The following is a 26431-nucleotide window of genomic DNA, read 5'->3' as shown; positions in this document are numbered from 1 at the left end:
GACTCCTTCAGTTCATGTGTTCCCTCTATCTCTAGAGCTTTCTCCCTTGGTGGTGCATCTTCCCTCACTGGGACCTATATAGGCTCAGGTGACTTCTCCTTTTCTAGTTCCCATGCTACATCTATGAATTATTCAAGTACTTGTGTATCCATTCCAGTGGTTTCCTCTATCTCTACTTGAGTCATGATGATAGGCGACTCACCTCTATCTTTACTTGCTGGCTTTTTTTGGGAGTCTATCTTCGACGTTGTGTCCTATGTGATCGATGCAATACTACTTTCTCATTTAGAGTCTAGAGTATGAATCTCTAGTGTACTTTACTTCTTTAATGGTTGGGTGAAATTTTCCTTAGTAATTTTGACTTAATTCTCTTGACCAAAATTTACTAGTGATTGGGCTTCTCTGTGGTGTCCATCATTGATATCACTTGTTCTCTTACATGACTTATTAAGGATTCAACTTTTTCTTCCTCGTCGATTTATTTTCCCTTGCCTTGTTTGTTCTTCTTACTTTATTATTATTTCCCTCTTTTGTTGTGTTTTTATCCTTTTGTCTACTTGTGCCTTTGTGACTCCTTGCTTATTCTTTATAACAACCTCGTTTATCTCCTTGGCTACACCCTTATAGTGCTTGACTACACTCTTGTGAGATTTCAATGAATATTATTGATATATATTCTTTTTCATTTTGAAGTCTTGTTTGTATACTTCAATCAATGTCCTTTTACTTATTTCCTATAGTTCAAGTCTCATTTTGGATATAGTGTCATGTAGCATCTTTACAAATGCTTGTACAACAACTCTCCATTTTTTAAAACACTATATATCCTAGTTCCCTAGGAAATTTACTTTTGATTTATGATAACCTTTTGTGGATTGTCCAAATCTTGGTGAAGTCCTTGAATTCATCTTTGTCTACAACTTTTCTCTCCCTTTTCATATCAGGGGACTTATTGTTTGGGCTAGCTCTACTTCTATAGTATCTTGCAAGATGTCCAATTTTATGACATCTAAAAATGTCATTTTGGTGCATTTCTATTTTCTAGTGTTATTTCTTTGACCTTTCCTCATCTTGTAATGAGATGTAAGGTGACCTTGATTTCCACAAGTTGAACACATTGGTGTGGAAAACCCATCCTTTCTAGTGGGAATTTTTGACTTGGTGGAAGATTGGCTTGATGTTACTCTAGATTTACAATCCTCAACCTTATATCCATACTTGTTGTAGTAGTAATATTGTGCATCTCGTCTTTTCTCATTAAAATGAGATTTGCACTTTTGTGTTGTATGACCATATCGGTGATATTTATGGCAGTACTCACTAAAGGTACACTGAATACTAGGTGATACATATTTGAACCAACACACATTTAAACTATGTCCAATCTTACTACAATAATTGAAAGTAGGTTTACCACGTTCCTTACCTTTAGTCGATGTCCTTTCTTGCTTCTTGAAGCTTTGTTCTCTCTCACCAGATGATTCGCCAACTTCAGTCTTGTTGTTACCTTCATAGCCAAGATCAGTGGTACTTTTTTTCCTCCTCTGAGCTCACAATTGTTCATCTGTTTTATCCGAGCTCTCATTGAACTTCCTTAGCTTTTAATTCGTCTCATTCATGCTCTTTAGCTCCTCAATTAGTTTGAGCACTTGTTTTGTTAGCTGAGTGAAATACTCCTCGTGAGGATGATTATGGTCCTCTCCCATCTGTAGTAATTGTGCATCTCTTCTTCTCATTTCTTCCTCAATTATTCTCTTGGCCTCTAGGGCTATTGTCTATTCTTCTTCAACTTCATCTTTGGCTAGAATGATACTATCTCATTCCTTTTTTGTTTTTCTTATTCTTGTTGCTAACTCTTCCTTTTCTTTCTTCATGTGCAATGATTTTCTTAAGCCTCTTGTTTTAAGTCTTGAGACCATTTATGGATTCATCAAATTCTTCTAATCCACACTGATCTTCAAGTTGTTTGAAATGAGCTCATGATTGTAATTGAGCTTCTTCCTTTTTCTCAATGTCTCTCTCAACTCATCCTTCAAATTCTCAATAGTGCGGAAAGCTTTGTTGAGCTATTTTATGTAGTTTGAAGGCTTCTATTAGATATTTCCTCAAGTTTTTAAGCTCGTTATTGCTAGGGTATATGCTTTGATACTAATTGTTGTCCCAAATTGGTATGAGGAGGGGTGAATCAGGACAAACTTTTAAACTGGTTTGGTGTGCTCGAAACTATATAACCTTTGACACTAGTGTTATAAGAAACAACAAAACAATAAAAAACACTTTAAACTATGCAATCTCACACAAAAATATGCACATCAATGAGACATGGATTTTGCACGTGGAAACCCTCGACGAGAGGATCAAAACCATGGAGGGAATAATATACCCACTAGCCTTTTAATGGATGTTAAATGATGCCTTGTTAAAGGCTACAATTGTTATTTTTTAGAACACATTATGTTAGGAATGTTCATAACTTGCGAGGATTACAAAAGCTTGTTAAAGCTATCTAGTTAAAGGATTTACACATTCCTTCTAGGAGGTACCATGTGAGAGGATTTATAGATCTTACTATTGAAGCTTTCTTAGTTAGGAGCTTACAAGTAGATGCAATGATAAGAGAGCAATGAAAATGAATGATCTACTAAGAACACTATCTTTCCTTGTAGAATTCTATTATAACTCTTTGAAGATTCTCTGATATACTTCCTTTCTTTGGCTTGCTTCATGAACTACATTTGTTCACTTCTTTCTCTTTGTCCTTGACAACTAGTCTATTGTTTGTCTCTATTCTTTGTAACTGTGATCTTCTTCACAAGCTTTCACTCTCAACATGAAAAAAAACTTCATAAAATGAAGTTTAAGTGTTTTTATACACTCTACAACATCTGGGTGCCATTGTCTAAAAAGAAATCCCACATAAATTCGATGCATTCAAAATTTGAATTGCATACCTAAGATGGTCACATAATACCCTTGATACCTACAAGTAGAATCTAGACTGGCAGGCCCAACAATGCCTCTATGAACTTATATATAGCTTCTATCCTTGTGTTCATCAATTGCTTTGACCTCGATGCCTGTCACATCACTGTCTCTGATTTTCCTTTCATCCTGTCACATCCTTAGTGGCCCTTTAGACTCGTTCCTTGATTCATTGCTCGCTTTTCATTTCCACTTATCATGAGTTCAATTAAGTCATCATACACATGTTAATTAGTATGCTCTTCTATCGATAGTTGCATTGACTTGCAACTTCTTCGTCTTCTTCGACCAGTTACTAATCAATGATAGTTCACTCAAGGTCTTGTGATGCTACATGATAATCATCGCCATTTTCTAGTCTGCATACCAAGTGGGCTCACTGAGTCCAACATTATCTTCACTTGTGCCCTCAAATACAATGTAATTTTGTATCTCTATGATCCAAACAAGCAACTCATATAACTTGCCATCATAATCAGGTAGATTATAATGGGGAGTTTCTTTCACTTTGGTTAAATGGCTCTTAAGAGTCTTTCATCTCCATGTTCTAGATATGACATTTCTTCTTCCTCAACTTATTTTTTATATTCACTTACATCTTCAATGTGTCTACTTTGGTATGAAATTTCCACATCTTCTAACCTATCTACATTTTTTCTCAATACATCCATCATGGATGGATCTGCATGTCTCCTTCAACAAACCATCTTTACACAAGTCATTTACAATTACATGTCATATCCTCACTCTTCCCACCCATAATAATAAATCTAGGAGTTCATCACTAAGATTCAACCTCCAAAAGGAATGCAACTTTTCTTTGATAGCACTTGTTGTAGTCAAGGATAGGATGAGCCTTGAAAGGTCTATCCAATCCTTATAGAAAGATTAACACAATGGAAACAATAAAGAACAATTGAGAGATAATAGAGATCAAATTTCTTATCATCAACATATTTAATTACAATGGATATGTAACATCCACTATGACATGCTAGGTGTACAATCTTGATTATACAATGTATTTGTTAGTCTCTAGCTTCAGAAATATACTCTTGTCCTCCAATCCATAATCCCCCCAAACTAGGAACAACTATTAAAATTTATATAACTACACGAGCCAAAAGTCTTCCCTACAAGGATTACATTCTCCAAAATCAGGAAAATAAGAACTACAATCCAAGAGAGATGTTGATAAAGGACCCAAGAACCTTTAGATCTGCACAATTAAGTTTTACCAATGAAGAAACAACTTTGGAAGATTGCAAAAAAAAAAAAAGGCTATAAAACATGTAAAACAAATTGGTCCCCTAAGAACCCATTGGATTTCTCTCAAAAAGTATTAGACCAAGGTGTGATCCTAGAAAAAGATCCAAAATGACCTTTAAGAACACACCACAAGGTTTGTAATAACAATAGATTTTAACTAAAAAATAACAAAAGAAAACTCAGAGACTGCACAAACTGGAAAACAAGAATACACATAGTTTTGGTTGATGCAAGATTGCTACGAACCTAAGATGCTCCTACATCAAAGGGTGACCAATCTTAACTTTCACCTCTACATCAATCTTCTTGTTTCTTCTTCCAATCTTTTGGGTTGTCCACCCCTACTTTGTTTGATTCATTAGCTTGACACCCAAATAAACCTAACCACTCATGGTGTACCAAGTAAGTAGGTTATTCTTACAGTTCGAGAGAATGTAGAGGGGTTGGGTAAAAATATATGGTAGGTGGATAGCAGCTTTGATGAGAGAATACCCTCAACTTGTTTATATGAGGTTGATTTGGGTGTGAAGGAGAGTTTCACTTTTTCTAAGAGGATCTCCTCAGTTAAACCTTCCCTATTGTGTTCCTTAAAAGGACTACTTACCTTGGTTAGGGTTTCCATTATTTTAAGTATCCCCTTCTAGTAAATGACTAGCAATTCTTGGTTTCCTTGGTTGCTTCCTTGTTTAAAGAGATATTTATCTCCTTTAGGTTTTGATAATATTTTGGTGGGACTTTAAGACTTAGTGTCTTGGTTTGAAATAGGTCTAACAATATAAATTAGTAATTTTTTAATGCTATAACTCATGTCCATTCCTTAACTTATATTTCATAGAATTAAAATTAGGAAGAACTTTATTTAATATCTACATTCACACATGAATGTGTAGATACTAACTTGGATTTGGCCTTGGTCACGCTGTTTGTAGAAATATTTTATCCAAAAGTGTTCAAAATCCATTTGAAAATATGTTTAGCCTAGATTTCCAATGAAAGACTTGAGAGGTACATCCACACAAATGTTATTTTTAATAAAAGTTGCTCAATTTCTATTAACATAGTAATATGTGATATTTACCATAAGTCCAAGGACCTAAGGCAAGAAGACCAATGATGTAGTATTCAACTTTAAACACAATGAGAAATATATCAGTTGGCATGACACGTGTAGACACAATCCCCTGTAGTTTCTATCTTCTAGCAACCCATTAATGGGCCATGGCGATGGTTGGGCATGAAGAGAAATTTCCCATCAAAGCAATATTCATGGAGGAAATGATTTGGTCCAACATAGAGCTAGGCAACATAAATAGTCATTCCTTCATCTTTTTGAATGTATTCATGTGCTATATCATATAGTCCTTGTTACTATTGTTGCATAGACAATATATTTTTAGTGGAGTTTAATTATTTCTTATGGAAAATAAAAATAAAAATTTGAATGCTTGATGCACCTCAAACAAAGTATCACATAGAAAAGAATGTTATAGTGTCACAAGAAAGAATGACCACTTTTTTCAATCATTATTAATATATAATGAGATTTATGTCACAAACCTAAAAATTGATAGAAAACGACTTAACCTATGAAAGTGTTCTTGGTACCAAGGGGTCAATAATATTTTTATATAACACAATTATTTTAGTATGAAATCTAATGTAATTATTTTAGTATGTTTCACTTAATTTGTTTAGATTATGTTATCTTAGTGTTTTTAAAGATATAAGCTCATTTGTAAAGGTGTTTCTATAATTAGAAATGCTTCAAAAGTATGAAATTGAAATTATTTTTGAAATGTGTGTGCGTGTATATATATATATCAACAATTTTCTGTGTAATGGTGACATTTAGTTAGAATGACTTAGAATGATTTATGTTTCACTATGGTTTTTATGTTATTTTATCCATGCTTCCTTAGAACCTTCAATGACAAACTCATTTCGTATGTGACTTGATGCAAGTAGTTGGTTACATTTGGGTCTTCATTTGCAACCTATCCAATCTTTTGTCTATATTTATTATTATTATTTTAATTTCATCTTTTTGCATCTGGACCCTCATGTCTATGTTTGTTTGCTAATTATATTAAAAAAATAGAAATTACATAGGAAAAAGCAATATGAGACTACAATAGTATAGATAACATAAGGCTTTCCACATGGGATAATTATATTGAGATTATAATATCCAACAATAATAAAATAGAACAACATAATTTCATCTTACCTTCAAGAGCTGCAAATGGGGATGTGTATGCTTGGTGGTGGCTATGGTGCAACTTATATGGCACCCAGACTAGTGTTAAATAGTCTTGAGTCTTTTATATACAAATGAAATACACTCAAAAGAGGTGCATATAAGTTGCACTGTAGACAATGTCGTGCATGCTTACTTTGTCTTTGTAGACATGGGTATATGGCCATCAAGTACATGGGTATGAGAGGCCGAGGAAATATCTTTATTGTGACTATTACCTTCTTCTTGATTGTAGTAGTTAGTTACACATGACAATTAAAGTGGTAGTTAGTGGGAGTGGTACATGACAATGGAAACAGGTGGACATGTTAAACCTTATGGTCCAAATCGACTTTATAACTTATAGATTTAGTCTTTGAAATATGGAGTTCCACTTTGAACATTATTGTATTGTATGACTATACTCATTGACAAACCATCATATATTTAGTCGCTTGAAAATATAGAAGGTTTGAGACTATGTGGAGTGTTTCATGATAAAATAATTAAATTGATATACCCATGTCTCTTCTCATGTGTTCTAGTGTCTATTTGTGGTATCTTTGTAATATGCTTGTGTTTGGGTCTTTTGACAATTTAGTCTTATTTATGGTTATTTATAGATATTGATATTGATAGGATTAGAAGGAAGTTTTGTTAGAGTTTTAGGTGCCTCTACAATATTTTTGGGATCAAATTAAAGATCAAGTTAACTTACATAAGAGAATGGTAATATAATTGAAATAAGATTGTTGTCAATAAGATTCATTTGATTGTATTTATGCAAAAGATAGTCAAGAACATCAACAATTAAAACACAAAGAAATGAAGATAAGAAACAATGTTACCTTATTGAGCTAACCCTTAATTGAGCACTTACATCTCTAAATAACATTTGAACATGCCTACAAATTATGGGACCAAATCGCATCTAGTGTAACATCCTCATAGTTACATTATGTTATATGCTCCATCAAAGTCTAATTTGATCAACAAAACATTTTGCCTTGATTGCTGAGCCCATTCACATGTCCTTGAGATTATCCAACATAAATCTGCCACAAAGGAATTGGGTTTGTTTAGGTCTTACTATCATCTTTGTCATTGATTGGATTCTATTAGCTTAAAATTTTGTAATAATTTTATAAAAAGTATTCAACAATGTAATAAAATACCATCCAATTATACAGTGTGTAATTTTCTCCTTAAGAAAACACTTAATCAAACCGACTCAAGAATCCTTCATCAATAGTTTCAAGATATACTTTAGAGAAATCTTCCTTAGTATGTTGCCTAAAAGTTTGATAACATTCAATTGATAACCCATCAATTACAACTCTTGTTTGAGGTGATTTAAAAAGGGACGTGGCTAAGACAATAAGCACCTTTGACCAAAATTGAAAAAATTGAAAATACAATAGTATTTGTTGAAATTTTGAGCATTTATTTTCATGATTTGTATGTTTTATAATAAAAAATAACAAATAAATTGAGAAAAAAGTACAATATTTTATAGATATCTGAAGATTTTTCAAAGTTTTTTTTTGGATACATTTTATCTGAAACATAGCCCAGGCCTTAAAAAAACAACATATTCCAAGTCTTCAATAACAATAACTGTAATATGAATTTAACTAACTCGATCAATACAATAACTATAATATAATACAATAATTATAATGTGAATTCAACTTCCTTAAAATGATATCTTCAAATATATCTTCCAAGTCCAAATGCACATCCTGTCAATGTTTTTCTTCCCTAAATAGTTTCTCATAAAAACTCTGAAATAATTTTTGGATATCTTTTGAATTGAATGAATGAATGAATGAATGAATGCTTTTTAATGATGTCCATGAGCCCAAAATAGTTTAAGGGACTGAAGATCAACCACACTAGGTAATTTCCGAATTCCTTTCCATTTGTAATCTTTTGGTATGTATCTTAACCAAAAAATCAGCAGTCTGCTTTATTTTTATCCCCTTCAAATAAACTATGCACGTTGTCCGCCCTCAAGATGACATTATAGAGAGATCGGATGTTGTTGTATGCTGCACATTCTGAGAGAAAATGCTATTCCGTCTCAATCGCTCCTGACCTGCAAAATATGCAAGTTCTCTCTCCCAAGTCTCTTTGGGCCTCTTCCATCTTCCTGTCTTGCACTTGAGGTGATGAGATCTCGTCCTCAGTTGTGCCACTAATAACCTCGCCTTTCCTTTAATAACAACCCGAAGCTATGCTTTTTTGCCAAATTCTAAGTTTGAATTAAATTCTTTAATATAAATGTACTTTTTTTCCACTCATATTATTGTTCCACATCGCACATTACAAATTGCATTGTGAAACTTCCCAAGAAAGATTAGACCTTATCATCGAATATTGGTGCAATGGATTTGGAAAAAAGATGTCTCCAGCGCTTTAAATCTTTATACCATGTCATCCCTGAATTATATCTAGGCTTCATACCTACCTTGTTCCGTCTTCTTAAAAGTTGCGATGGTCAAATTTTTTTTGTTTTACTTCACAGTCAGCTGTACGGCACTGTTGTTCACAATCTGGCTGCAATTTCAATACATTTTTGCTTTATTTCAACCAATTACAAAATACACATGGAAAATACAGTGTAAAGTTGGGGGGCCAAAAACAAAATACCGAAAAACAGTAATTACAACAAAACGACAACTCAACGGTCGTCAACTTCAAACGCGCCCTTCGAAGTAGTTGAATGGTGGCGAAAGGAAAATATCTTCGTCGGATATGCAAGTAATTTATGACGGTCTACCAGGTGCAGTAATTTAATTCATTGGCAAGCTGAAACTATAGACTCCACTAGGAAAAATATGTGGTGGAGAGTAATAGGCGCTTAACTGCTCCCAACATGACATGAGAGGGAGACAGTGGAGTCCATTGCCCGTCCTTTTTAAAGTCGTCCTCCAACAAAATTTATCACGCCAACCCATTTCTCGTTCATACTACCTCTGTCAAAATTTCAGCTCAGCTTTCCAGGCCGCAGCCGTACCAAAAGAGAGGAAGATTCAGATGAATTTGGACGTCGGCGTACTGTCAGAAAGTGTGGCAGTAAAAACTTAGTTCCGACGGCTTGAAGTTGAATATGAGAGTTGCTGTTAACTATCAGCCATTGTGTTCTAAATCTCTTAGGGTTGGAGAAAAATATGGAGGAAGCGGTCTGTGAGGAAGGGTGTCGCAGAGCGTTGATGATTTCGGCGGGAGCAAGCCACACTGTTGCAATTCTCTGTATATTTCTCCTCGCTTTTGTTGAAGTATTTATTTCAGTGTTTGTTTTTGCTGCCTGCCGCTGGCTTACTGAATTTATCTGTTGCTTGCCAACTTTCAACTTACAATTTTTTTGTTAATTCCTCTTCTGCTTCATTCTGTACTCTGATTGAAGTAGATGCAAAGTTATTAAATTTGTATGCATGTCTGTAGTCTCATATCATTTTTAATTTAGGAGAGGAGTTTGACCATCCGTACAAATTATTTTACAGTGATGCTTTAGTATAATTTATTTTCCTTTTGTTTAAAAGTTGTCTATTTCTAAATTCAGGTCAAAAATGATAAGATTGTGCGAAAATGCTCTCCAAATGTACTCGTGGCTTTATTCAATTTAGTAGGAAAATATTATGCTTTCTCGTTCTGTTCAATTTTAAGTAAATATTATGGAAGATGACTTATTCAAAATCTCAAAGGAAAATGAATATGTTCACATCTTTCTTTCCATTTGATGCATATATCGGGAAGCTTCTTAAACCTTTCGAAGAAAAATGGTTGTGCTATAAAGTTCTCTTCCACTTTCAGCAAGTACAGATTTAACTACGAATAGATTTATTTCGGGAATTTCTCTCAATCGACTATCGTGAAGACCCGGCTTCTAAGGCTTCTTTCGACTCGCCAGTATCCCAGGGTTATAATATTTCTAGTCAGCGATCAAATTATCTACATCTGCAAACCAGTCACAATGAAAGTTTAAGGTTTTCCCTAATGGCTAGGATTAGAGAAAATATTAATTTACTAAGAATGCATTTAAATAGGCATAATATATTCTCGCTTTGAGGGCCGTGTTTGCTCTGGGGTTCAGGGTTCGTAGGTTTGTAATTGGCCTAGTCACCTACGTATTCTCTACATGTACTGGAAACATTAAACCTATGTAATACGAGGACTAATTCCGGTTACTCTCCTTATTGTTCTTGAATTCAACCCCAAATATTTAATTTTCCCGCCTTTATTAATGTCTATTCGGTTGTAATCTCTTACAATATATGCTTTGTTTATTTAATTTCTTCGTGAACTCTATTATTTGAGGGATGGGGTATAAATCCTGTATACTTTCCCTTTTTTCCTAGCTCACACCAGGGTGTGGGTTTTAAACATGGGGCAACATATATCAGATACACCAATTATTGGCAGACCACAGCCCTACTAAAATTCTAATTACCTTGTATTAGTAACGCATCAAATAGAAATTTTGACCTAGCTTTTTACTCCCTTTTGAGCAATGCAGTTAACTAAAATTTGAAACTGCAGCGAGTCATGAATGATAACAGTTGATCAAGTAGATTTGAAAAGAAACAAACAATGTGTACAGTTTTTTATTAATAAATAACAAGGATTAAAAATGTATTCATCCTGAAAACAGAGCCAAGTGGAATCTGCCAAAAACTATTTGTAATTTCGAATTTACCTTTCAAATCATTTCAGGAATGGGAAAAGAACTATGGCCCATACTAAATAATGAAATAATTTAAATAACACATATACTAGAGCTGTCCTGATGATCAAAAGGGCTGAGATTCGGGCCATTATTATCTTTGGGGTATAACTTGTCATCATATAATGATATTTTTATGAACTTAGGGAAGCTTATTATAATAAAGGCATGACATATGATGGTGGAAAGCTTTCAACCGGTGGTCTCATTTGGCATAACTTTTATTCTGTATTCCTAAATTGTATATTACTTGTACAATGTGAAATCCCCTAAAAATATGCTATACAGTTTTCTCCCTGGTTCTTTACAATATGACTGACCATGCAAGCCTGAATGTGTAAACCCACGTCAATGCACCTTAGCAAATCAGTATTATAACCTCCAGAACTAAACTGCAGCCCTCAGTATTAGCAATGCCACAACGTGTAAATGGCAGCAGGTGTAGAATTTTTAAATGCTGCTATAGAAATCCAGTTCACACTCAAAGAATTTCCCAAACGACATCAATTTCTTGCAGAGAATTCAAACACCAAGATAGCCGTCCCACAACTCCAAATTGCATAAGGTAATCGAATCACAGCAAATGATATCTGATTTCAGAATGAAAAATGCAGACCAGCAAATGCACAATTCATTGGCAATTGGACCAACTCAAAGTGCAGATCAGAAATGAGGAATTTCCAATTTCTCCAAACCCCATGTTGAAACCCTTCAGCATTCAATTTCTTGAAAGCATAAGCAAAATAAGAGATGGTTCGGTTTGCCTCAAGAATGCATTTTATAACAATTTTAAAAGCCAAGGCTTCTTCATTACACCATCAAATTAGAACAAGAGACTTATAAAGTTATTTATTAATATAGACTGAATAACTAACTTTCATTATGCAACTCATTATTGAAGCCCAATAAAATACTGATGGAGTCTGGACTCTGGGTGCTACAACTGCACTGCCAAAAATGAAAACCATGCTCACCTGAATTACTACAAATAGCATGTCACACAACCAGGGCCCTCATATCTAAGTGTCAGCTCATGACAGTTGCCATGGTAAATTGACATCTCCAAGCACTTGGAACCTGCTAAATCGGGGACATTACAAAAGGATGGAATGCTCAGATTGACAAATCCCTAGAGAATAAGAAAAATGGATTACCTTTACCTAGGGTTTTGGTAATCAAGCTATTTATTAATTTTCTATTTATATATACAAACTCAGAAATCGGTTCTCTCATTGCTAATTGTCAATAAGTATTAAGAATGCACAATTATATAGCCTCTCACACAAATTAGTCATTGTGATTGGTGCCCAAGAGGAGATGAGTTAATGAAAATAACAGGTGTCAATTAAGGAAGCACATATGTATTTTAGCTGCCTATTATAAAACTTATTTGGATAAGCATAAAGAAAAGAGCTTATTGTAAATTATTACATCAACATATCCTCATCAATCCTTTGGTTTGTTGATCATGTTCTGTACCTCAAATGCATTTGACATTTTGCTATTGATCTTATGAAACAATGTTTAATGTTTGCCAGAGAAACTGCATTGGAAAATAATTTGAACGGTTTGGTGAAGTGTTTTCTCAAAGCTTCTTTCAATTTACCATACAAGTTACTTGTTTAAGAGAAATTATGTCATATTTAGTTCTTTTCAGCGTATGTGAAACCTTGTATAGCCTTTTGGTTTACTTTATTTGATTCTTCAGATAATTTTCTGTACTTTTTTGATGATTGATTGTTCTTTTGAGGCTTGTAATGAAAATAGTTTCGAATCATGCTATTTTGATGCTTGGGATAAGAAAATAATTGTTAACAATTAGAAATGTTGAACTACTACTGTAGAATCTAGATAGATGTAAAGCTGAATGCTCTGATAATGAACACTTGAAATGATGATTAACTCTGCTGGTGAATTGAATTTTTAATTTTCTACTGGTTGTAACAACATTTATCATTTAAAAAGGCTTGTCTTGATTAGTATGGCAATTCATTCAATTTGGTCACCTCAATTGTTTTCGTAGGGCATTGTATTTTTGAAGAGATTGTACACTGGAAATTTAGTTCTGGCCATCTCATTCATTCAGTAGGACACCAATCTTCTAAGTTTTTTGTCCTAATGATTCTTCACTTGATTATTTACTTTTAATGATGCCCCAGTTAAAATGCTCCCTGATATATTATGTGGGATATATAATCTTCAGAGCTATGGGACATTGAATAATGGTTACTTTTTCTTCTGTACCACATTTTGTATAAATTGCCGAGAGCTTCCCTGATGAACCTTGTACTTTAATTAGATTCAGTGTCTTTCTTATGTTAGATTTTCATGTGGAATGCTGCTCTTACTGTGCTATTTTGTTTTATGGAGATGCAGCGGGAAATGTTGTATGCTCTTGGGGTCGTGGAGAAGATGGACAGTTAGGCCATGGGGATGCAGAGGATCGCCATAAGCCAACAATAATAAGTGATCTTGATGGTTGTGAAATAACATCTGTAATTTGCGGCGCTGATCATACAACAGCATATTCGGATACCAGGCTGGTGGTTTATAGTTGGGGTTGGTAAGGCTTTAGACCGGAAATATAGTTGCTAGAATATGATAAATACATTTGAATGAAGTCATGAGTGTCTTCAGCCAGGCTGAACACATGATATAGGAATTAATTGTATCATTATTTGATAAAATTCACCCATTGAAAATTTAGTTGTTTACAGTTGGGGTTGGTAAGGCTTTTGACTGAAAACGTAATTAGTAGAATATGACAAATAAATTTTAATCAAGTCATGAGTGCCTTCAGCTAGACTGAATATGACCTATGAAGTAATTGTAAACATTATTTGATAAATTTATCCCCGACTCAAAATTATAATGTCCATTGGCCTAATTTTCCAATTGTTGACTTAGAGTTTTTTATTTGTGGATGAATAATCTGTCTTTGAAAGAGGCATGGAAGAAGAGGCCTCATTACCTAATCATCAATATGTCACCCCGTCTGTAGTCTATTGAAAAATTACAATTGTTGCAACATTTTTCAAAGTTTGATATTTAGTGAATGGAGAGTTGAGCCTACACTCACTTTAAGTTTTGCTCTTCCATTCATTTCTGTGGACTTTTATTACATTGAAAAGAGTTGTGAGTATTCATGTTACTATCTTTTTTTTTGAATTGTATTGCTTGTAGGTATCTACTGTAATTGCATGTCTTTTAACTTCTGAGATCTTTTGTTGGGGAACAGTAAATAACAGCTGGGTATTTTAGTTTTTTAGTTGAGAAGTAAATAATTATTGTTCCAACAAATAGTGCATGCAATCAAGAATCAAGTGGTGGTTTGGATAAATATTTTGATTTTGTACCTTGTCTGCAGGGGAGATTTTGGAAGACTTGGACATGGAAACTCCACTGATTTATTTATTCCACATCCAATCAAGTTATTATATGGACTCAAGATCAAGCAAATAGCATGTGGAGACAGTCACTGTCTTGCTGTGACAAGAGATGGGGAGGTACACAGGTAGCTTTGGATGCTTGGTTTAATTGTTCCATTTCCTGTTTACTTCATCTGATGCATTAATTTTGTGAAGTAGATCAATAATTCAGGTTTACTGTAATGTCTTTGCTGTATTTCCTGCTTGTATGTGTTTTTGGTGAATGTATATAAGGATTGTTTTCCTTTGAGCATGTTAATCTCTGCACTTGAAGGGGTGAATGGGATTCAGAAATTTGATCATATCATAAGGTGTGTTTTCTTTTTCTTTTAAGAATAAACGCATCTTATGCTATGCACTGGAGTATACAATTTGCATCCTAAGAAACAGATTTGCATGGGCAATCGTGTTATGAAATGAACTTCAGGAAATGAACTTTTTATAATTGAACATGCATAGCCATATCTGATTTCTAAAACCTTAATCTCTTCCAAGTTATATGCAAGTTCCCCAGCTAGGACCTTAATTATCTCTAAAATTCCCAATTGTGGTTTGGATTGCACTTGTGAATGGCAACTTGTAATGTTACCTACTAGGAGAATGCCGATTCCTAGTGGTTAATCTTACATCACTGCACATATAAATCATATTAAATTTAGAAACAATTACTGATTCACAATATATACTTAAGACTTAATTCCTTATTTTTCTGCTAATTACTTACCTTAAGGGATGGTAGAATTATTGTGCTTGGGCGAAAAAATGGTTGACAAGTGGACTCGCTCAAGCTTCTTACCCGTCTTGGAACCCTCTCGTCATGTGACTGAATTACTACGTTTCTCCCTTCTCAAACTACTTATTCTCTTAACTATAATTAGTGAATGATTGAGGAATAGTCTAAGCGCGTGTATATATATATATATAATTCTCTTTTTAATTTGTCAATAGTTATATATAATATCATAGCCACCTAGAGATGGGGAGACATTGAGGTCTCAGAGATTACTATTGGTACCTAGTATGACTATTTTTCAAAAATAAGAGATAAGGGGGTACTTGGAGACGATAATTTATTTAAATATTCGTTAATAATTTCCAAGAAATATCATAACATATAGCTTTGAAAACAATAACAATAGAAAGTTTTAATTATGAACATTAAAACCATTGAATCAAATATTAAATATAAAAAAGAATTACTAAGAGTAATACTAGTACTTATAGTAATGTCATTTATTTATTTAATAGTGTCATATAGAATCAAGTAGTTCAAAACTCACACTACAAACAAATAAAAAATAAAATGTTTTGTTTTTATTACTTTTTAACAAGGTCATCGGGAGACAGGGAGATGGGGAGGTCTCTGGTACGGGTATTGGTACCAGTACGACAATTTTTTGAAAATAGGAGACGGGGGTGGGGGGTGGGGGGTACTTGGAGACAACAATTTTTTTTAATAGTTTAAAGAGTCTAATACTAAATACAAACTAGTAATATTGTAAACCTAAAAGACTAAAGTAAATAATAATAGTAATGTCACATTGAGATAGAGTCAAATATTTCAAAAATTACATAATCACATTACTGTATCTCATAGTCATACTTGTTTTCCGAATATTGCATATGATCATCATATCACATTGATAATTGCTGAGACTATCACTAGTATTACATATTTAGATTTTAAATTCTTTTTCTTTTAAAGAGTGGTAAACGCTTTGACCTGGAGCTATGAACCAGTGAGGCCACAAATAGGGGACCTCATCCCCATTAGATTTGAACCTTCATGGCAAGGATAACAACTCAACAACTTAACCATCACAACATGCCACTATTGGCATAGTCAGATTTTAAATTCAAATAAGTATAGCTTGATGCTAAATTGCCGATATGAAAACAAAAATGAACAAACTTGGTACAGTAAACTAAAACCATAAATCTATCTAGTACTAGTATGTTGACGGTACTATCATCTACTCCACAAGGTTGTGATCATCCATTTCAAGCTTTTTAGCTATGACGCTCTCCAAAAAATCATCATTCTCCAACTTAGGCTCCATTGATGGTAGTACAACTGGAGGCAATTCATTAAGGCCATTTGGTTCAACTGTTTCTTCCACTATGGCTGCAACATCTCCATCATGTGCAATTTGATCCCATTTTGTTGAGGGACCTTGCATATATGTAGGATCAACACGAGACATAAGGCAAAAATATATGTGCAATTTGATCCCATCTTGCTAAGGGACCTTCCATTTATTGGTCTAAATTTTTGCATTAAAAAACATTAAAATGAGGCCTTAAATACATAAAATAATTTAATATTATATGTTACATTTATTTTTCATTAGGGGACTTCACTTTTGGATTAGGAGACTGGGAGACTTCAGTCATGAAGTCTCCAACCTTTTTTGAGGTCTCTGAAGACATGAAGTCTCTAAGACCAAGAGACGTGTCTTTTAGGGGCGGATGGGTAACCATACTTTTTAATATACCTTTTTCCTCGAGCATTGGGTGTCATGTCCCCTTCTCAATCTTAGTTTTGGGCTACAGAATTAATCTATCTCCACATCCAGATAGATTAATATCGATCATAGGCAGGATGCTATCCAGTCACAAAGGGGGAATTTAATTTAATTTATTCCAGGACTTTATTAAAAGTGTAGAGCTAAGTCACCTTAATGTTTAAAGTCATTTACTTTATAAATTACTTTAAGTGACTACAGGACGAAAGTAACTATTAATTTCACATTCTTTGCACGTGGTACTTTTCCCTCATTCTGAGGCTATTTATGCACGAGTTTGCATTGGGATTAACACAAGAAAATTATGAACAAAATATTCTGAATCCTGGTTGCTTAAATGTGACTGGCATAAGACGTTGAGGACGAAACCCCTCATGTCTGAAACACTAGGAAGCTGGACGATACCCCATGCTTCTTCTAAACTTTGCAGTTGATGGTTTGGGCAAAATTCGGCAATTGGTGTGCAGTATTACAGGTGGAGAGTAAGTCTTGTTATTGCTTAGTGTTGATTGTTTCTGGTTTTACATAGATAAATAGAGCTGTTCATCAGAGAAGTGATTAGTAATACTGGGTGAGAGAAGAGAAACTGGAAGTAGCTATTTATAGGCAATGTTATCTGGTATTTTACCTTCACTCGACATTACCTTATTGATACGTTCTGGGAAGGAATAGTTTGTGTGGCTGCTGTCCATGATGTGAGGCTTGTTTTCTAGACAGGGCAAGCGGAGTTGAAAGAACGACTGGTTTCTTTTCTTGAGTGGGATTCATCTTGACGGAATTAATTTCCATCCGCAAGCAATTGTAGCTTCGAGGTTGGAGTGCAGGTCGAAGAGGGCAGATGGAGTTTGAACCCTAACCCACAGCCACTGCACAGGACGTCGTTGTGAATGTCGAGGCTTGTTATATTTGTTTCTGGTGTGAGTAGATGCAGATGCGTTTGCCCTTAGTGTTGACACAGTTGGTCATTAGAAGTGCAATTGCATTCTGGAAGTAGGTTGCTTGGGTGTCCTTTAAATTGTGATTGGTTGGAGTAGCTCGAGTTGGGAGAATAGTGGATGGCGCCAATAAAACTCTGAGAATGGATATCTTCATTCCGGGTTTGTTATTGCTAATAGTTAATTTGGAAATTTATGCTGTTGTTCCTTCCTTATTGCAAAGATGTTGCCAGAGCATTGTAGTTCTTACGAAAGAATTAATATATTTTCAGTGTGAATGTTACTATTGCATATTTAGAGGTATTAGTGTTATTTTCAGTGTTCAATTTTGGTGGTTTTGTGTAATGCATCTCTTTGATGAGACTATACTCACTGTTTAGTCGGTTTGAAGAACTCCATTCAGTTGCCAAATATTTAATGTGAACTTGTGCTTGTGTGAGAGTGTCCTTTTAACACTGAGACAATAGCTTTCTTGAACGTTAATGATTTCTTTGACGAAATTCCCATGACAGTTAAAATACATTTAGTATAGTAACTGAATCAAGATCATGAAAAGTTCATCACAGAGGTATCAAACAACTAATTTCTATTGGGTAACTAATTGATGTAATGCTTTTAACATTATTATTCACAGTTGTACAGGTCTTTTTGAATACGTTGAACAATTAGCAAATGTAGGGGTCACTATAGAAGTCTATGAACGGTTTGATGAAATTCCATCTTGAATACATAACAACACTTGTCTAATTTCAAGGGTAGAACATTTCAGTGTTTTCAGAATTGCTGTAGGTAATAGCCAGAATATTACAATGGTATCAGAGCCACAGATCCTGCTAGCCTGTGGGAAAAACTATTTTTGCAAGTTCATGAATGAGTAAAAGGCAGTATACATTTCGTCATCTTCAGCCGGAAAAGACAGAATCTTCAGAACATCTTGTAGTGGAAGATAGTTATTTTGTAGATGAGGATATAAGCTTTGGGCCAGAAGTACAGGTTGAACAAATTACTAGATTTGAACAGTTTCAGGAACAAGCACTGGTTTCTCCAATGGCACGAAATGACGAAGCAATAGACAGGCAAGTAATGGAAACCATGCGGGCCATTAGAGAAGGGCAAAATAACATTGCTACAACGTTACAACAGCTCACAGGTGCCATGTAGCAGTTAGCTCCTGTAAATAGGAGAGCACCCAACCACCACAGCGGGGGTGGTAGCATAGTAGGAACGCCCCGTACAACAAGAACTCCTACTCGGAATACAGATAGACCCTTGATGCCCATTTTTGTGGGAAATAATGCTAAAGAAGAAGTGGCTCAACGTGCAACTCCAGCCTTGTTACCTGATAATGTTATAGCAATATATGATGAGTGGGATTTACTTTCGGATCCAATCAAACAAAATTTGACTTTTAATCAATATATGAACCAAAAGAGGGAAGCTAAGAGACCTCAACATGATAGGAGGCCCAAGATGCAAAACAGGGATCTTAAACATGCTATGAACAAACTAACACTTCCCACTTTTGATGGCAGCAATAAAACTACAGCCAGGGCATGGATTCATAAATTGGACACCTATCTAACACTCAAGCCCATGACGGAAATAGAAGCTATTAGATTTGCCACGATGCATCTTGAGGGGGCAGCCTATGATTGGTGGCACCATGGACTTGTTACCCAGGGTCACAGACTCATCACTTCATATGAGGTTTTCAGCTCAAAGCTGATTACCTGTTTCGATAGGAAAGATATCGAGGTTTACTACCGGGATTTGGCCCAGTTACAACAGAGCGGGACTTTGGATCACTATATAGATGAGTTTCAGCGGATATCAATGATGGTACCGGATATGTCTGAGCAACGCAAGGTGATGTTATTCACAAAAGGATTACTGGACATAATTACAGGTTTGGTCAAAGTCCTAAAACCAAACACCTTGGATAATGCCATTAAGATTGCTCATGATTTGGATACACCTACCCCATTGTCACATCTTCCGAAGAAATCCTATAAGGCATCCACTTCTTTTAAGGAGAATAAAAAACAACAAAAGACACACCCCCAGATTGGATTTTGAGACACACAATGAATTGAGGAGGAAGAAGTTATGTTTTACTTGCAGGGAGCCTTGGACTTCTATCACAAATGCTTGGGTAAAGGCAAAATCCACTACGTTGAGGTCCATTTTGAGGAGGAGGAAGCGGTGGAAGAGTCACAAGAAGAGGATAAGATGGGGACAACAAGGAGGAGAAGGAAGTTGAGGGGCAGTCTGGTAAAGATAAGAAGAAACAAACCCCTACTGAGCAGCCTCCAGTTTTAGCTACCCTTTCGAGTGATCCAACATGTCATCCTTTCCGGGTGAAAGGGGTTATTAGAGGCCAACATATTACTTGCCTTTTAGATACAAGGGCCTCACATAATTTTATCAGTTCTCAGATGGTATCTAGGAGGGGTTTATAGATAATGGCCATACCCGAGTTTGATGTTAAGATAGCAGGTGGTGAAGTTTTGAGATGCACAGAGAAGGTAGCGGGTCTTCAGATTCGGTTTAATGGCTTTCTAATAGAGTCTGATTTTTATGTGGTTGATCTAGATGGATTGGATGCTATTTTGGGAAGACAATGGTTGAGTACTCTCTGTAGGTATTGTTGATGTGAGTTTTGTATCACTTACATAACATATTAGGATTTGACTATTTGATATGGGATATCAAACATGCGACTCCTCTCTTGAAAAGTTATTGCTCATGGGACATGAGTATAACTCCAATGTTCCTTACATTGTTGGATACTCGCTCAGTTTTATCGATGTGATTTGCTGGTAATCACGTAGGCGGCCTTACGCTATTCATTCAAGGATGACTTGGACTTTGGTGGAATGAGGTGATGGTGACTTGGTTTGTGAAATGTGTGGATGGTAGATAATGTTGATGGTAGTGATGATGGAGGGTGTGTTTGCCAATGGTGATGTTGATGGTAAAGTGATGGTGGTGGAAGGTGAGTGGATGCGTCCTAATACTTAACTTGCTTCTCTAAGCTTCGACTACCCAGCTACTTACTATTCTACTCCTACTCCTATGAATGGAAGGTTAGCAAATGGACGGGGATTGAACCTAATGAGCGCTGACCAGCGGCCTCACTTCCATAGGTGCAATGATTCAAAGGAAAAATAAACTAGTTTACCACACAAAGCTTCCCAACCAGCCACTAGGATGCTAGTGGCCTAGTATTGATCCCTATCAAACGTTTACTAATGCTACCATACAATTATCCATCTACTTTAACTTCACTTAAACAATTTCAAATGCAACCAACTTTAACAGCTTGAAAGAAAATCTAAGTGGAAGTAGAAAACATGCAACAACACCCAATGTTCTTGATCAACATGCCAATCGCAACAATGAAAAAGAGAGCATTTTGGTATTATCTTCGCAACAATTTCTCCAACCCTTACAAATGAGAGCAAATGGCCTTTTATAGGGGCCAAAAATACAACGGACGATGGAGATCAAAACAAGATCAACGATCCAGATTGGATCTTCAAAACCCTAATTAGGGTTGCCACCCCATCGGCCAATGAGAAGACGCCACCTCATCAATGGATCAATGAAAAAAGTGCAAAAAGTGGTAACCAATGAGAAGGCACCAAAATGGGGGCCAATCAGAAATAGACACATGTCCTATTCTAGAAGAAAGGGAAATTTGCCTTTTGGGCTTACATCAAATGATCTTCTAATATAACTCTTCCTTTTTCTTTCATCTTCTTAGCTAAGGAAATGAACTTAGCTAGCCTTTCGTTAACTTCTTCCATAGGAGGACAAGGTGTGTGCTTCGCCTTGAGTTCCGCTGACTTCGCCCCGCTATTCGCTGCTTGCAAAATCTTTTCATGATCCTTCTCATATTCTTTCTCAAATCCAATAAAAGCATTGAGAGAGAAGAGGGTGCCCAAATGCTTTCTCTTGATAGCAACCTTTCCCAACTCATCCAATCTCGATCCGAAATCTGTCTCATTGATATCCTCTTCTCTAATATCTTCAAAATCAAGTGCCACCCCAAAAAACTACCTTGTCAAGTGGGTACCTTGGAAGCCTTTTGGGACAAACTGTACTTCCTGCCACTCTAATGTATGTGAACTGCGGAAATTGGATGAACCAACTCCCAAACTTCTTAATCCTTGTCTTTGCTTCTGATGAAAGTCTCTTAGCAGGTGTCACTTGTAACACCCTTATTGTCTTCATGGCGAAGGCATCGCAAAATATCTTGTAATCTTTGTTATTGTGCAAATGGAGCTGCAGATAGCATTCACGTACCAAATATTGCCCCGGTCCGCTACCAACTTCTCCTAAGGCCTTAAGTCCCGAACTTTTGTACAATCTAGCAATTAGTTAGAACAAATAGGAGCTCATGTAGAATTGCCTTTGGTTTTGCACGGTTCTGAGTTGCAATTCTAAGTTCTCGCTTATGATCTTGGCCCAGTCTAACCTTTTTTTCCCTTTCTCAAAAATGATGGAATTACTGTTTAGATCAAATCTGGATGCACATTCCATAATCAATTCTGGACAAGGCAATGTGGGAGGAAAAGCCGCTGCGTGTACAATTCCACTCTTGTAAATCCTTTTTACCAAGGGGGATTGTCCTTCCTTCAGTTTGTCCCTCATTCGTATCATGTCCACTGTACAGATATTGGTGTCGGTTATTCTCTTCATTTTCGAGAAGAAGGAAGTATTGGGCATCATATCCTCTTTGTCTTTCTTAGTGTTCACCCGCTTGGGATTCTTACTTGCACTATCATCCTCCATGCTCGTCGCCCTATTACGGGATGGTAGAGTGGTGGACCAAAAGGCAAGAAGAACCAAGCGAAGCAATCCTTAGACTAGAACGAGAGATGGATGTCAGCTTAAGCACTCCTTGCAACTCTAGATGATGAAAATTCACCTTAACTGATAAACTTACAGCGACTTTTCGGAACCTAGGATATGACTTTCAAGTAGTTCAAATCCTTTTGCAAATAGAAATTTACACTCCTAAAACTATCCAACACTTGCCTTCTATGCAAGAATCAAATTTCATATGTATCTCTTCTCCCAACAAAATTGCCAAAATCTGATATAAAAAAATGCAGTCCTAAATAGGAGAAAAAGGTCAGACGTTCACCACAAATTGCTCAAAAATCAGAATCAGATCTGCCTCAATAAAATGCCAAGAATGGAAAATTTTGCCTTTGTCTCAAATTCGCCCATGCATGAAGTCTGAAATCTGCCCAAAATGCTACCTAGGGCACAAATCGCAGCTCACAAATGGAGGAGAAAACCACCAAAATATGCAAGAATCTGCCCACAAGAAAAATCGCCAAGGTCTGAAAATGGAGAAATGCAAGCAAAAATTGCCCAAGCATGCAAAAACTGCCCTCCACTAAATTCGCCTCTACAAAATTCGCCCAACTCTGGAAAAAATCTACCCCTCCACAAAATTTGCCCACACGGAGAGGATGAAATGATTTGTGAAAATGAAATGGGGAGGAGACTTCCTTTATAGCCAATTTTCTCTCTATAAAGCTGGCCTACATGGTCTAGGACAAAACAAAAAACAAAAATTAAATTCAAGTTAAGGCCCACAATTAAATACTTAGCTCAAAAAAATTAATTTTGCCAAAAGAAAATTGCATTTTTAAATTTACCAAATAGCTCCAATTGCAAAACGAAATTAAATGGCCTTGAGGGTGTTAAATATTTCCATTTAATGAGGGTTTAGTAATTAATATGTCATTAAATTTGGATTTTGGCTAACCAAAAGCCATTTTTTCAATATTAAATTACTAAATTCATTAAAAACTTAAAAAATTTCAAGGCAAATTAATCCAATTAAAGTCAATTTTTGCAATTTTCTACTAAATCGATTTTGCCAAGCTAAAAATAAAAAAAATAAAAATAAAATTGCATTTAGAACCAAAAAATCGATTTTTTTGCAATTTTCCTCATTTCAACAAAATATAAAAATTTCACCAAAGAAAAAATTTGAGATTTTCCAAAAACTCAAGTCTAAAAAAATTCTCTTTTGAAAATTATCCAAATTTGCAGAGCTAAAACCAAATTTTCAAAAGAAAACGTCTAAGTACAAAATTCACAACTTTATCCTGCCAACTTGAAATTAAATTAGAAAATTATTCGTCCTAAGGAAAAAATTGATAGCTCTGGAAAATCAAGTTGAAACCGGGTGAAAATAAATCTAACCTTCTCCCACTGGCCCTAAAGGTGTCCAAGGCTCAAAATTTTCAAAATTTAAAATTGTTGGACATTCCAAAAATTTGCCAAGGCGATTAGAAAAAAGGGGTCCCCAAATTTTTTTGAGGCGATGGTGTGAAAACTTCACAACATTTAGCATCAACCTAAAGAAATGTTCCTGAACATTTCAAGAAATAAGTAACTTAGAACAAAAATCTCAAGATGGCCTATCCGCAAATCTACTTAAGGATGAAGCACTCAACAAGGGAAAGGACTTTCAAGTTGGAACCTAAGCACCCTGACCATAAGTTACTCACGTGTGTGCAAATGATTTATTCCCCGCTCGACAAGAATTTGATAATCTCTTAGATCCATTAAACTTAGTTATTATAATATCCTTACTTCAAAAGCAACCTAGATAGAGCTCTGTTGCCAGTCAGGCGTCTATAGCCTCGATGGAGTTATCACTACGGCACCACAATCGTGGTTCTACCTTTAGTGATTATTCTTATAGCACCGGTAGAGATGATTGCACACCCTTGAACCAAATGTCATCTTTATTTTTACTTTGATATTGCTTTTTCTCTTTTCTCATGATTTTTTTTCTTTTTTTCTTTTTCTTTCAATCTTTTGTTTGGTTTGCAGGCAATGAAGCTTGCGGAGGGTTTGAAAGACCACAGTGGCGTTGAAGCAGGTGTATGATTTTTACTAAGTTCAATTTCACTTTGAAACATCAAGAACTCAGAGCAATTAAGTGTGAGTAGAATGTTGTAACCATGCCAAAGATAACTTAAGAACCTCTATCAAGTTAAACCCAAGTTTAGTGCAAGTCCTACCATAGACCAACAACTAAGCACATCCTTTTTCCTCTGAACCTTGTCAAATGTATTCGAGAAATGAACAAGACGGACTCCGTTTTGTCACCAAAAATGTAAAATCTACACACCTCGCCCACAAGTGATGACATGGACCCCCCTTTGCCCTTGCAAAGACCCAAAACCAAAATTCTCTCTAACTAAGGAAGCTCAAAGATCTCAAGTCAAATGACCTTATGCAAATTTTACTCGAGCTCCCTCACAACACCTAAACTAAACAACTGAAAGAAAACTACCCTAACCAAAACTAAACAACTAAAAGAAAATTACTCTAAAGAACTGAAAGCAAACTAAACTACTAACTGAAAGTAAACCTAAACCACTCTCTTGAACCAAATGGTCCAAGACAAACCCACCCTAACTATGTACAAGACTCTAAAGGGACAACACTAACCAATCTAATATATACACTGGATCTAACATGGTTTCTCAAGATGTTCAAAAGTAACAAGGTTTGGGTGATAGTTTTCAATCTCGCAAACTCATCCTTGTACTCTGAAAAAAATTTGGTCACCTCAAACTCAAACTCTAGAAAATTATCATGCAAGACTAACAATTGAGGCAACTCATAGGGTCCATGATTAATCCAAATACAAGTTGTTTCTCCAGAATTTCCATAATCAAAATAAAAACTTTCAAACCTTTCATCTTTAAGAGCAAGGAAAGAAACAACTTGGTGTGCTTTAGGTGGTAGCTCTTGTTTAAACCTCAATTGATCATCCAAAACTTCAGGGGGTCGCAATTGGTGATGAATCTTCCCTCTAACATCTGCATCAAACTCATTGGAAGTCCAAGCAGGATCAATCTTGGAATCAAGCTCGTGAAATATTGTCTTTGGGGGCTTGTCCTTGTGAACAGTGAACCATGAATCCTTGTGAATCTCTTCAAGTGTATCCTCAAAAATCAAGGATTGTTTGATATTCCCCTCCTCAAACACCTCTCCAAGTTGCTCGAACACAATATCCAACTGTAGCATCAACCCAAACTGTTCTTTATTTTTCTTTGCCATGGGAGCAACTTGATCACCACTCAACAATCCTTGCATATCCTCGTCAATAGGAGCTTCATCATCTAGCATGTAATTTCCCTTTGAAATCTCTTCAGGAACATCTTGCCATTCTTTATGTAGACTCTCACCAAACATAACACCTTCAAGACTGATAGGAGAACCATCATACGTCTTTGTGAATTGTCCATCAACTTCCATTTCAAGTGGCAAATTTTCTGGAGGTCGAA

General features: G+C 35.5%; 1 protein-coding gene across 7 annotated transcripts in view; it reads left to right on the top strand.

Moving 5' to 3' along the window:
- UVR8 (Regulator of chromosome condensation (RCC1) family protein) overlaps positions 1-26431 on the top strand; it is a 267087-nt gene that overhangs the window by 45202 nt on the left and 195454 nt on the right. For 4 of the 7 annotated variants that reach the window (XM_089829080.1, XM_089829077.1, XM_089829082.1 and 1 more), the window contains exons 3-4: positions 13590-13776; positions 14581-14727. In XM_089829080.1, the coding sequence (XP_089685206.1) occupies positions 13590-13776; positions 14581-14727 (334 nt within the window). Of the gene's footprint in view, positions 1-9435; positions 9743-13589; positions 13777-14580; positions 14728-26431 lie in introns of those variants that run through there. The other 3 variants (XM_089829081.1, XM_089829078.1, XM_089829084.1) reach the window with 1 other exon arrangement.

Source organism: Cupressus sempervirens, chromosome 5, assembly GCF_028749045.1.
Source record: "Cupressus sempervirens isolate cs-2001-9-10 chromosome 5, ASM2874904v1, whole genome shotgun sequence".
NCBI classification, from domain to species: domain Eukaryota; kingdom Viridiplantae; phylum Streptophyta; class Pinopsida; order Cupressales; family Cupressaceae; genus Cupressus; species Cupressus sempervirens.
The sequence above is the reverse complement of the archived record's forward strand: the minus strand, read 5'-3'. Positions and strand labels throughout refer to the sequence as shown.